The sequence below is a fragment of the Lithobates pipiens genome, unplaced genomic scaffold (assembly GCF_037356315.1).
Source record: "Lithobates pipiens isolate NorthernLeopardFrog02 unplaced genomic scaffold, aLitPip1_a1.2 Scaffold_8, whole genome shotgun sequence".
In the NCBI taxonomy this organism is placed as follows: domain Eukaryota; kingdom Metazoa; phylum Chordata; class Amphibia; order Anura; family Ranidae; genus Lithobates; species Lithobates pipiens.
The window spans coordinates 280,933,267-280,946,493 of record NW_027507903.1 but is presented as its reverse complement, the minus strand read 5'-3'; the positions used below and the strand labels follow the sequence as shown (position 1 = coordinate 280,946,493).

The window sequence follows — 13,227 nt, the reverse complement described above, 5'->3', positions numbered from 1 at the left end:
CAAAACACAATCAAAAAATCCACAGCAAAAGAATAACAGGGTACAGGAAAATTCTGTAATCAGTGCTTGCTCATAGCTATGAGGATTTCAAGTCTTTTTCTAGTGTGCGGCTATCCAGAGTTTTGTCCTGCTTGTTTGCTCATGGTGTGTGTAATGGCCAGCACCTGGGGCTCATCAATAGGAGACAGAGCTTCAGTCCTCGAGGATTACTTTGGAGTGGTGGTTCATACTTTCTATCAATTGCAATCTAGGGATTTAACAAGACAGGTTCCACTCAGAACAGGCCTCACCATGGTCGACCAAAGAAGTTGAGTGCACGTGCTCAGCATCATATCCAAAGGTTGTCTTTGGGAAATAGACCGATGAGTGCTGCCAGTATTGCTGCAGAGGTGGAAGGGGTGGGGGGTCAGCCTGTCAGTGCTCAGACCCTACTCCGCACACTGCATCAAATTGGTCTGCATGGCTGTCATCCCAGAAAGATGATGCACAAGAAAGCCTGCAAACAGTGTGCTGAAGACAAGCAGACTAAGGAAATTGATTACTGGAACCATGTCTGATGAACCATGTCTGATGAGACCAAGATAAACTTATTTGGTTCAGATGGTGTCAAGCGTGTGTGGCGGCAACCAGGTGAGTACAAACAGTCAAGCATGATGGTGGGAATGTCATGGTGTGGGGCTGCATGAGTGCTGCTGGCACTGGGGAGCTACAGTTCATTGAGGGAACCATGAATGCCAACATGTACTGTGACATACTGAAGCAGAGCATGATCCCCTCCCTTTGTAGACTGGGCCGCAGGGCAGTATTCCAACATAACGACCCCAAACACACCTCCAAGATGACCACTGCCTTGCTAAAGAAGCTGAAGGTAAATGTGATGGACTGGCCAAGCATGTCTCCCAACCTAAACCCTATTTAGCATCTGTGGGGCATCTTCAAACAGAAGGTGGAGGAGCACAAGGTCTCTAACATCCACCAGCTCCATGATGTTGTCATGGAGGAGTGGAAGAGGACTCCAGTGGCAACTTGAGAAGCTATGGTGAAATGTCCAAGAGGGTTAAGGCAATGCTGGAAAATAATGGTGGCCACACAAAATATTGACACTATCGGCCCAATTTGGACATTTTCACTTAGGGGTGTACTCACTTTTGTTGCCAGCGGTTTAGACATTAATGGCTGTGTGTTGAGTTATTTTGAGAGGACAGCAAATGTACACTGTTATACAAGCTGTACACTCACTACTTTACATTGCAGCAAAGTGTCATTTCTTCAGTGTTGTCACATGAAAAGATATAATAAAATATAATAAAATATTTACAAAAATGTGAGGGGTGTACTTAACTTTTGTGAGATACTGTATAAATAGTTAAAACCATACAGTATCCTTCCATGCTATGGGCAGACTAGTAAAAATTTACAGTGATTATATAAGTATGGTGCAAAAAGAATCAATATAAACCTAAATGAAAAAAATAAATCAATAAAATGCATGAATGCATGAACAAAAGAAAACCACAGCAGCCATACCATAATACCTCCACAATGTAACAACAGCAAGTGTTTATAAGACGAATGAGGGATTGGGATTTTCACTCTCTTTACTTGAAGTTACTGTATATAATATACCATAAATAGTAATTATCATATGAATAGTAAAAAATCATATACGGTAATATCATTCATTAAAGCTGACTAGTTTTAAGTCCCTCCAGCGTGTCAAGGTCCATTAAAATATCATACATCTGTTGCAAGTGAACAAACTTCTAGTTATAGTGTAATAAAGTGCTGATGATTCCACAATAAAGTGCTGATAATTCTACAATTTCCAATATGCACCCCAGTGGCAAAACTCACACACTAATTTTTTTCCCTTTATAAGCAAGAAGGACAAACAGCGCTGTGTTTTAATGCCCAGTAAGCAGACATTTTCAGTTCTTTAATTCCTCTGGAGTAAACAGTCTCCATTTAGCACCCCCAATATCCTGGGACACTGTTCTGTTGCACAATGATAATAGTTATATTTATTGCGGGTATTTAGATTGTCTGGGGTATCAGGGTAGCGTTATAATGTTATATACAATACTTTGTATACACAGTATACAATATTTTATGATATTGATACAGCAGCTATTATAGTGGGTATAGTTGGGTAGAATGCAGAATCCACTTGTTATTTGTATAATAGTACAATATAAGTAAAAATAAACCCTCTTCTTTATAAAACCGAAAAAAGAAGGGTAAGAATGTTAAAAATGTAGTGGGTGGCATCACTCCCAGCAGACCATTTTCTTCTTGAAGTATCCAAGTCAAGAAAGTCAAAGAAAGGAAAGTTTATACTTAGTTTCATGCCTATTTATTTAAGGATCCCGAGGAGCAAATTAAGTTACACTTTGAAAAAATATCATCAAGAATACTAACCTATTTTAGTATTAATTATCTCATTCATTTAGGTTTTGGAAGGTTTAAGGGGGCTTTAAATGTTAGCATGCTTCTCACATACAGTAGAGTAGTAGATAATAATTGATCAAAATAATTCTGAGTCAGATGTTAACCAGGTCAGAAATAAGGTCGGTTTTTAATCAACATACCCACAATAGCCAATTCTTCTTTTTTTTTTTTAGTCTTCCGGTATAATTGCTTTTATCTTCTGTCTTCCTAGAGATTGATCCATGCGTGGTAAATAATGGTGGATGTGATCAAAATGCTGAATGTACCAAAACTGGTCCAAATCAGGTAAACACATTTCTTCCAAATATTTTTTAACCAAAACAAGTTTTAGTTGCATTAAGGGCACCACTATCAGTTACCAAATGTTAAAACTAAACAAAAATGCTACTTTTATAAAAGGTCATACTGGTCATATTCTGTATATGTTCTCAATGTAAAGCCCATCTCAAACAACATTGTTTTTTGTTAGTTTTAGATAGAGAAGGATACGTTTCATCAGGATTTCATTGCTCTCCGTGCTGTGGCAATTCTTTCTTATTTCCTCTCCTGCTGACACCATGAGGTTGATTTACTAAAATTGAGGAGTGTAAAATCTGGTGCCGCTCTGCATAGAAACCAATCGGCATCCAGTTTTTTTTTTTTGTCAAAGCTTAATTGAAGAAGCTGAAGTTAGAAGCTGATTGGCTACCATTAGCTGCACCAGATTTTGTACTTTACAGTTTTAGTAAATCAACCTCAGGTGTATCAGGGTGTCACCGTGGCAGCAATTAAAGCTTAAAGCCTAAGTGTATCTGAAATAAAAATAAAAAATAAAAAAATAAGCACAAAAGAAGTTACTTACCTTCAGTAGGATGTGTCCCTTGTGCTGTTGTGTCCCCCTTTAGATTAAATATTCTTCCTGTGATGCCGCCCACATACACACACACACACACACACACACCTCCGCCACCCCAATCTTCTGCTGCAACAGGGTTCAGACATCTAAGGGGCTGTCATAGGCTTTCATCAAGACAGCCTGAATATGTCCACCTTTTCCGTCTAGCTGTTCCATTCATAAAAGCTGTACTACAGCTTCTATGGATTAAACAGGATCTAAGAATAAAGGATGGGCATATGCTGGACCGCCCCCCCCCCCATTCAGAAATATTGATTTTCAAGCTTTTTTATAACCCCCCTGACAGCAATAAACCTAGACATAGATTCTAACCCGTCCCCATTCTATCTAAAGCTGGAAGAAAAATGGCTGGAGCTGGGGTTAAAGATGCTTGTACATAGTCAACAAAGGTAAAATATAAATGTTGCAACACCAAAATCAATTTCAGCAGTAAAAATATTTTTTCTCTTTTAGTCCGTCTGTAATTGCTTACAAGGATATAATGGAGATGGTCAAAAATGCAAGCCTATAAATCCATGTTTAACTGTAAGTATGTTTTATATAATTGTTATTACTGGTATTTTATATAGCACCAGCAAGTTACATATTGTACATTCATATGAGTCCCTGCCCTCAAAGCTCACAATCTAAGGTCCTTACTTCACATGCCTACATACCCTACAAGGCCAATTTTGACTAAAGTCAACCATGTCAGAGGAAGCCGGAAGGCCTAAAGCCCACATAAATACAGACTGCAGGTATCCTGGCTGGCATTTGAACCAAAGACCCTAGTGCTCCAAAGCAGAAGTGCTAACCACTAAGGCGCTATTCTGTCCCACATTATTGTTATAGTTTTTATATTTTTTTGCAATTTACTAGGCTTGTGCAATTCGTTTCGTAAGAAAAATCGAAATTCGGCCGAATTTTGGATCTTTCGAACATTCGGATGGATCCAAATGTCCAAATAAAAAAATAACGAATTTCAAATAATACGAAAGAAATTATAGCGGACATAACAAATGAATTCAACATGATTCGGTAATTCGTTAAAGATATAATGAAACAAAAGGTCAACTCAAAGTCAATTTTACAGTCCAAACAGCTGTTTAATTTTGTGCTGGAGGTTGGATTACTGGCAAAGTGCATTCCTGAGAACTGAATGAGAAGGGTGTTGTATTGTATTTAAGCAGAGTAGAAGAGATATGGTCATTGTGTGTGTTAAAATATTTAACAAACAAACAACTTTCCAAACTGCGAATTATTATCACGAATATATATACATATACGTAAATATCGAATTTCAACAAATACGAATGAAATTATAGCACATATAACAAATGAATACGACATGATTCTAGATTCAGTATAACGAATATCGACACTCTACAGAAGTAACTAATTATCCGAAAACTTATTAACGTAACATAACGAATATAGCAGAATGAAATTATCTATTTTATGAATGACAACGAACCGAAAGTAAACAAAATTTTCCGTTGTGTACAAGTCTACAATTTACATTCTAAATACTACTATATTTTGTGGAAAAGCTCTGACACTTATTTTTAAATATAATGGTTAACAAACAATAATATAGTCCATAGAAATAGAGATTTGATTTTGGTTTTTGCTCTCTAGAAACCCAAGAACAGTCTGATTAGCATCAACAACTACTATTTGAATAAAAAGGAACAGTCTCGGCTCTTAGAACCCATCACTTTGTTTGTGTATACTCATTATAATAATGTTTCATAACCAGCTAATTTTCGTATTTTCAGTACGTACAGGTAAATGTTTTGCATTTTCTATAAATTTCACACTAAATCTTTTTATTTTTGTTTTTAAAGAAAAATGGTGGTTGTAGTGAGTATGCTACATGTAACCATACTGGTCCAGCAGAAAGAACTTGCACATGCAAATCTAGTTACATTGGAGATGGCATAATATGCAAGGGCAACATCTATGAGGTATGTAACCTTCAACAGCAGTTTATTAATTTCATAAAAAATCTTTTAAAAACTGACACAGGAATACAGAGATGTAACTATGTGGCACCTGGCAGCAGCATGCCTCCCCCCCCCCTCCCCGAAAAGAACAAATCACAAAAATGCTATGGTCGCAATGGTATGCTTTGCAGCCATGGCATAAATTATAGCCTTGCTACTGCCGCCTCCTGATACCTGTTTTTTTTTTACTTTTTTCAATTGCTGAATGGCAATTTCAAATTGCGAGACTGCATTGCAACTGTTAGCCAAGTATTTGGCTTCGAGGTGTAAAGCAGACCCATTGAACTCAATGAGAAGTTTGACAGGTGGTGCTGACTATCTAACTCTGCAGCCTGCATTAAAAATGCTGCAGCTGTGAAGTAAAGCAAAAGGTCTGCTGACCATCTCCCGATCAGCGCTCTCAGCCATTGGCGTGTTCTGGGGGGGGGGGTGCCGTTCCTCCCCGTCAGAACACAATAGAACAGCAGGGGAGATCGCTGCATTAACATGTGTGTTAGTACATAGCCTCTGATCTGAGGTGTCAGTTTTCTGTTCAGTCCGCTGGATTGAATGAAAAAAACCTAGCAGTGTATACTAGGCATTAAGCTGCATTCACATTTGATGTTTCCTGTATGCGTGACAAAGTGCACAGGTAACGGGCGTTTTGCAGTGCACCTTGGAAATGCACTTAAAATGCGCATAGCGCTTGTCGTGCCATTAATTGTTAACGGCACCCCAAATGCAATTTGTCATGTGGCAAAGCTGGAGCAGGAACATGTGTTCCCACTATGCAAAGTAAAAAAGGGGGCCTTAGGGGTGATATATTGAAATGGCTGGGTAAAGATGTCTGTCAGCTGGAGAGAGAGATGTGCCCACTGGCTCCTAGCTCTAGCACTGCAGTGGCAGCTACCTGCAGTTCTAGTTTGGCGCCATATTCATCCCCTCTCCACAATCCTGAAGTTTCTGTTCCTTCACTCCAGCAGCAACACCCCCCCAGGACAGGAGATAACACTGCCAACTACGGGCCAGGGGGAGACGGAACGGGAGTTTTAGGACCCGACAGAGACTCTGCAACTGTCTCCTTCTGCTGCATATCAGGAGACTGCAAGTATATAGAACTGATCCCTCTGTAGAGCTCCTGGAGGGAGAAAGCTGGCAGCGCTGCAGAGGATCCACAGGTGTTACAAAGCAGTACAGCTGGCTCTCCTCTCCTGCAGGTGCCAGGGCCCCTCTTCTGAAGTGACAGAGCTCAGGCCCGGTACTAGGGTTGCCACCTCATCCCTTTAAAACCGAACACATATTAATTACACAGGTTTTATGGCTGATTAAGGTTAACAATTAATTCAAATTAGTGCCGTACCTGCATTAAATTAGCCCCAGAACATGTTTAATTAATATGCGTTCAGTTTTAAAGGGATGAGGTGGCAACCCTACCTGGTAAAGGAGGGCTGGCTGTACTGCCCTATCAGCAGCTCTGCCTGGCAGTGTCAAATTAAACTGTACTGTTCTTGATATGAGCAAAAAGTGTGCCTCAGTCAAGAACAGATAGCTGGAGAACTGCCAGCATAGTCAGTACACATCTAGGGACCAATATTGTGAATATAAAATGCCAGAGAAAAGGGAGCAGCAGAGCAGGGAACTCAATTTTGACCTTGTTATTTAAGCTAACCACTTCATCCTCAGTCATCAATAGATATTTTCAGCATCTACTGACCTTTTAGAAGCAGTGGTGTCACCAAGGTTGGTGTCACCTTGTGTGGTAAACCATGGTCCCCCCCCCAGGTTCTCTCCTGCCACAGTGCCCTGCAGTTTTGGGTCCGTGGCACGCGGTCCCAGTGCACACCCCAAACTGGCCCCTGTAAATGATGCAATTGAATCTTACTTCATACTTGATCCAGGGGCCATCTTTAATATTGATGGAACCCTGTATAAACATTTTCTTGGTGGCCCCCTGCAGGCATACTACAGGAGACAGTCAGAGACTGCAGACATGGTACAGGAGACAGTCGGAGACTGCAGGCATGGTACAGGAGACAGTCAGAGACTGCAGACATGGTACAGGAGACAGTCGGAGACTGCAGGCATGGTACAGGAGACAGTCAGAGACTGCAGACATGGTACAGGAGACAGTCGGAGACTGCAGGCATGGTACAGGAGAAAGTCAGAGACTGCAGGCATGGTACAGGAGACAGTCAGACTGCAGGCATGGTACAGGAGACAGTCGGAGACTGCAGGCATGGTACAATTACTGTGGATGGTGTGGTTTCCCAGTCAGTATACACAGCTCTGGAATACATCTGTGTGATCTTTTCCCCCTCCCCCCTATTACATTAGCAGTGTCCTGGTCCTTGCACTCAGATCCCCTCAGACTCCCGGCCATCCAGCTTAGCAGCACTGTCCTGGTCAAGATATAAAGTCTCCTCAGACTTCCAGATCTTACGATGTCAGTTGGAAGTAGGTGGAGGCAGAGCAGCTCAGGACAAGGAAGTTACATCTTCCTCCTCTGAAAGCCGGGGCCTCCATGCACCTGATTGGTTGTTAAGCGGGCCCAGTAACCAATCATTTTTGCAGGCAGGACTTAGATGTGCTGGGAGTTCTGCAACTGGTATGACTTTTACCCCAAGTTAAAGACGGCCCTGGGTGTCACCCCTCTAGCAGTTGTCACTCGGGTGCAGTCAGCACCCCCTAGCAACGCCACTGTTTAGAAGAAAAAGATGTCTGGGTTTTGATGCAAATTATAAGCTCTCCTATCCCTTCTATTACCACAGCAAGTAAATGCTGAACGTTGTGGTTTAGAATAAGGCTGGGCTCAGAGTTTACCCACATCCAATTTGCATGTCTACAGAGCCTGTTCACACATGTTTACACAGCGGCCTTGGTGCGAATTGCACAGAAGTCCTGTGTGTCTTTTGGTCTGTTTCTGGTCTGAATTCAACCCAAAATTCGGGCTGAAATAGGACCTGAAACTGTGAATGGGGACGCAACAGACTCCTGCTGTGAGCCGCTGTATTCTCAAGTGTGAACAAAAAAAAAAAAGTGTTGTAGCAGTAGGAATAATATTGACTTTTTGTGTATTTACATAATTGTTAGTGTTCCTGTTATGACTGCTAGAATGTAAATAGATTAATTAATCTATATTTTTCTTTTAGGAACTGCGGAAACACACCAACACAACAAATTTTTTCTATTTACTGCAGGTATTGAAAGTTACATTAGCTAAGTATAAATGAAAGTAAATGAAGGTCAAATAGTTTTTGTTATGGTGTGGTGATCGGTCTGATTTTTTTTTAGCTGGCTGAGATTTACCTTCTTTATTTATCCTAGAAACCATTATTGCTGGGACTGAAATTATGGGACAATTCTAAATTTTGCATTATGACGCAACAGCAATATAGGGAAAATCTTCCAATGGGGATGCTTGTTCTAGTGATAACTGTTTAAGAGGGTAATGTCCCTCACTTTGAAGAAACTCCTTCTAAATTCCTGTTTTCTTTACAGAATGGGAAATAATGGGAGATTTCCACATTTGGACAGAGAAGGCAACAAAAACTGTCAGGGGGCTTAACCACACCCTACTCTGTCCAAATTATTAATATGGTTTGGCTTTAGATATACTTTAACATATGATATTAAGATCTTACTCTGCAAAGTTATTCCTGTGATCAAAAAGGAAGAGGGTAATTTTTAAGACAAGGCAAAAGGGGCAGCTGCCCTGGGCCCTGTCATTTTTGTGGGGCCCAAAGCAGCTGCCTCATACTTGCCAACTATCCCGGTTTAAATTCCCTCATCCCTTGAGGTTTTAGTCCTGTGCTGTGTCCCAATATCTCAGTATCAGGTGTTGCTACTAATGCTGCCCAGCTCTGCCCTATTATTGTGTACAGATGACTCAACTGCAGACCTTATCTTTACATGTAAATTACCGGCATTCATATGTAACTAGCAGTGGCATTCATATGTAAATAGCGGCAGCATTCATATGTAAATAGTGGCGGCCGGCGGCATTCATATGTATATTATGCCCCCGTGAGGTCATATCCACAGTAATCTCTAGCAACCAATCAACAAGCAGAAATCATGTGCTGTAACTAATCAGTGAGCTGTAATGTGTCCTGTAACCTCTAGCAATCAGTCAGTGAGCGGTAATGATACACAATAAACCTCTGGCAACCAATCGCAATAGCTGCCTGATCTGATTCAGTAAACTGCTTTTGAGTCCAGCTGCTATTTATTGTATGTCACAGAGCAGGTGGAGAGCAAAACTGCATGGGGGGGGGGGCAAGAGAAGTTTTGCCCAGGGTCCAATCAATATTAAAGACCCTGGAGTTCACATTAGTCATAGACAGGCATGAAGATTAGAAGATGTTTTATGTACACAGGGCAATGTTCAACATTAGTGTCCATAGTTACAAGATACTTGCTATACTGGTTTTAATAGCAAGGTTACAACCCAAATATGTCTTGTAAATCAAGCACGAAGGACTGTCTTGCCATGTACTAAAAAATTCAAAATAAAATCTAACCAGACAGTAGAGAGCTCCTTCTATTTGAGGGATATATGCATATGTATGAATGTTTTATATCTGTACATTGAAACATGTTGTCATTTATCTTCTGTAGGCAAATGTTCTTAACGAGCTTTCAACAACTGGCCCTTTCACTGTGTTTGTTCCCACCAATGATGCTTTAAAGAATGATCCACGGGTAAATTGAAATGACATTTTCAGCACATAAAAATATATCTGCATATTTATGTGTCAATGATGGTATGATGCTATAAATTTGGTGTTTTGTTTACTGTACAGACTACCGAGTGGACTAGTAAAGGGATGACGGAGCAGGTTCTTTTGTATCACATTGTATCTTGTGCCCAGCTCACCAAGGAAGACCTCTCAACAATGACATCATTTACTTCCCTGCAGGGTGAAAAAGTAACAGTGGCCTCTTCCCAGGTAATGGTGTGCTAGTCTCCATGCATAACTTAGGACTGAATTATGCACCTTCAAATATCAGCTTGTAGTTCTGATTAGGAGCATGCTTTGAGTGATAACAATGAGACCCTAGCAGTAAGCATTATTCCTAGGGCTGTATTTACCATAATGGCAATTATAGGACCAGTGATGCCTAAAAATTTACAAATTGTGAAAACTGTTTCCGTATTTTGTTTTCTTCCTTTGGCTAGCTTCGGCCATTTGTGGCTAAATTTGTGAAGAGAACTGTAGGGGTAAGTGGGGTACAGAAGGCTCACTGTAGTTTAAGAAACTAGTTGGAGGTCTGTGCAGATGAAAAGTTTCTCTGCATATAAAGCAAGCAGTGTCCCCTTCCAGCAGCATTTTCCGAAATTTTTTTTTGTTAAAATAATGACATTACAGGGCAGCATATGGCACTTGTTGTCAGGAAGTCCTGGAGAAGATTATTTCTGGATCACCAGATAAAATAGTAAACAATAAGGACACAATTAAGAAAGACAAGGAAGCATGTATATATCAGATTTAAAATTTAGGGTTTACATACCCTTAATAAGGTTTAATGTACACGGGACATTTTAAAGCCTGTTCTGAATGATTTAACTTGACAGATAGTAACCGGCGTTTAAAAACGTCCATCTAGAGGTGTTTTTTTTTTTTTGGTTTTGGTGAGTTTCCATGTTTACAAGCTGTTACAGGCATTTAGTGTTTCAAATGCCTCTGAACATCTGTCCTGAACGCATTTTTTTGCTTTCCAAAAAATGCTTCTAAACTCACCTGCCTAGAAACTACTATAAACGACCCTGTGTACATGTACTGATAAGATAACATAGAGGAGAGTTCAGGGGCAGTTGAAAAAAACGCCCAACTGCTCCCAACGTCTGTTTACCAGCAGCAGTGTACATGAAGTCTTAAAGTGATTGTAAAGTCTTGTTTTAAAAAAATAAAATAAAAAAATAGCAAACATGTTATACTTACCTCCTCTGTGCAGTTGGTTTTGCACAGAGCAGCCCCAATCCTCCTCTTATCGGGTCCCTCTTTGCTGCGGCCCCTCCCTCATATTGAGTGCCCCCTGATTGGCTGGTTGAATTTGATTGACAGCCATGGGAGCCAATGGCACCGCTGCTGTGTCTTAGCCAATCAGGAGGAGTGTCCCAGGTGGCTTAGACATTCGTGGACATCGCTGGGGAGAGAGATGGGGCTCAGGTAAGTAATTAGGGGGTACTAGGGTGGCTGCTACACCCAAAAGGTTTTTTTATCTTAATGCGTGGAATGCATTAAGATAAAAAAACCTTCTGCCTTTACAACTCCTTTAAGTCAATGTGCTATGCAATTTAAAGACACTGGATTATTTTAAATGAAGAGCTTTTTAATTTTCTTGCAATTTTAAAGGTATGTTTTAATATTTTTGCAAGATTGGTCCTCTTTAGGTACATGTATACTTTTTTTATTTAATGATTAATGTTTGTGTTCAAGTATGGTTTTGGTTTTGGGTATGGTTTTGCTCAGAAGATCATTGTTCTTTTCTGTTTCAGAATACTATAGTCTTGAATGGAGATGCCAAATTAGCATCAGGGGAAGAAATGATTGTCCTAACTAATGGCGTAGTGCACTTAATTGATAAAGTTCTTGCTCCTAAGAAAATGCAACAGAGACCTACCACATCATATGTAAGCACTAACATTTTATTGCTGTAGACATAGGTTGCAGTGAATGAACTGATGCCCCAAGTTTCAAAATAAGGCGAATTCATGGGCAGACCTTATCCACTGTGAATTTCACCCCTATTCACTCAATCGGCACACAAACCATTTTTTGTAACTTAAGAAATACTGTAAGTGAAAATCAAAAAGTGTGGACCTCATTCTCAAAAATACTAGCTCTGTACCCATTTAATGTTTTGTGAACCTTAATATTAATTCAACCACTTGGAGACAGTGGGGTTGATTTACTAAACCTGGAGAGTCCAAAATCTGGTGCAGCTCTGCATGATGGCCAATCAGCTTCTGGCTTCAGCTTGTGTGGATGAAAAGTTAACACATGTTTTCAAGCCTTGTAATGTCACGATTATATTAAAGGACCCTAGTGATGCCTCCTATAAAGTAGGAAAATATCGACTTCATGCAGCTATGGAGTAATTTTAGTTTTACCTTTTATCATATTGCATTTTAATAGAAGATAAAAATTGCAGTAATTATACCATTAGTTAAAAATGTGAGGATTCTAGCTGTCTATACTACCTAGATTTTTCCAGCCTTTTAATGTTCTTGACATAGGGCAGAAAACCCAAGACATAGAATCTGCAACTCATACAGCTGAAAATTTACAGCTGGGCAATATTTGCTTATAATTAAAAACAACGGTCTACTTTTTTCTGCTCCATGGTTAAGTCAAATTTGAACTGCTAGGAAGTACAGTGAATAGTCTTACATCCTACAAATAGCATAGTGTGGGGGTGTGATGACTCAACTACGCATAAAGCTCTCAGATATGACTGACAATGAGTGTATTATTTTTTTGAAGGTACAGCCTTGGTGTACTGTACATTAAGTACTACACTTTTTCACAGTTTAAAATTATGGCATTAGCTTGAAAAATAGATGAAAAGTCATCCACTGCTTTGACGATTGTGGGTAGCAGGTCTCCTCAAATTCTAGATAACTGATACACAATGCTTTGAAAAAGTATTCATACCCCTTGAAGCTTTTCCACATTTTGTCATGTTACAACCAAAAACATAACTGTGTTTTTATTGGGATTTTATATGATAGACTAACACAAAGTGGCACATAATTGTGAAGTGGGAGGAAAATGCTAAATTGTTTTAATTTTTTTTTTTACAAATATGTGAAAAGTGTGGCATGCATTTGTATTCAGCTCCCCTGAGTCAATACTTTTTAGGACCACCTTTTGCTAAAATGACATCTGTAAGTCTTTTTGGGGATGTCTCTACCAG

General features: G+C 39.9%; 1 protein-coding gene across 1 annotated transcript in view; it reads left to right on the top strand.

The window, feature by feature from the left end:
- Positions 1-13,227, top strand: part of STAB2 (stabilin 2) — a 234,665-nt gene that overhangs the window by 172,488 nt on the left and 48,950 nt on the right. The window contains exons 43-49 of the mRNA XM_077472148.1: positions 2,660-2,733; positions 3,797-3,868; positions 5,170-5,289; positions 8,457-8,504; positions 9,925-10,008; positions 10,110-10,256; positions 11,807-11,941. Coding sequence (XP_077328274.1) covers positions 2,660-2,733; positions 3,797-3,868; positions 5,170-5,289; positions 8,457-8,504; positions 9,925-10,008; positions 10,110-10,256; positions 11,807-11,941 — 680 coding nt within the window. The remainder of the gene's footprint in view (positions 1-2,659; positions 2,734-3,796; positions 3,869-5,169; positions 5,290-8,456; positions 8,505-9,924; positions 10,009-10,109; positions 10,257-11,806; positions 11,942-13,227) is intronic.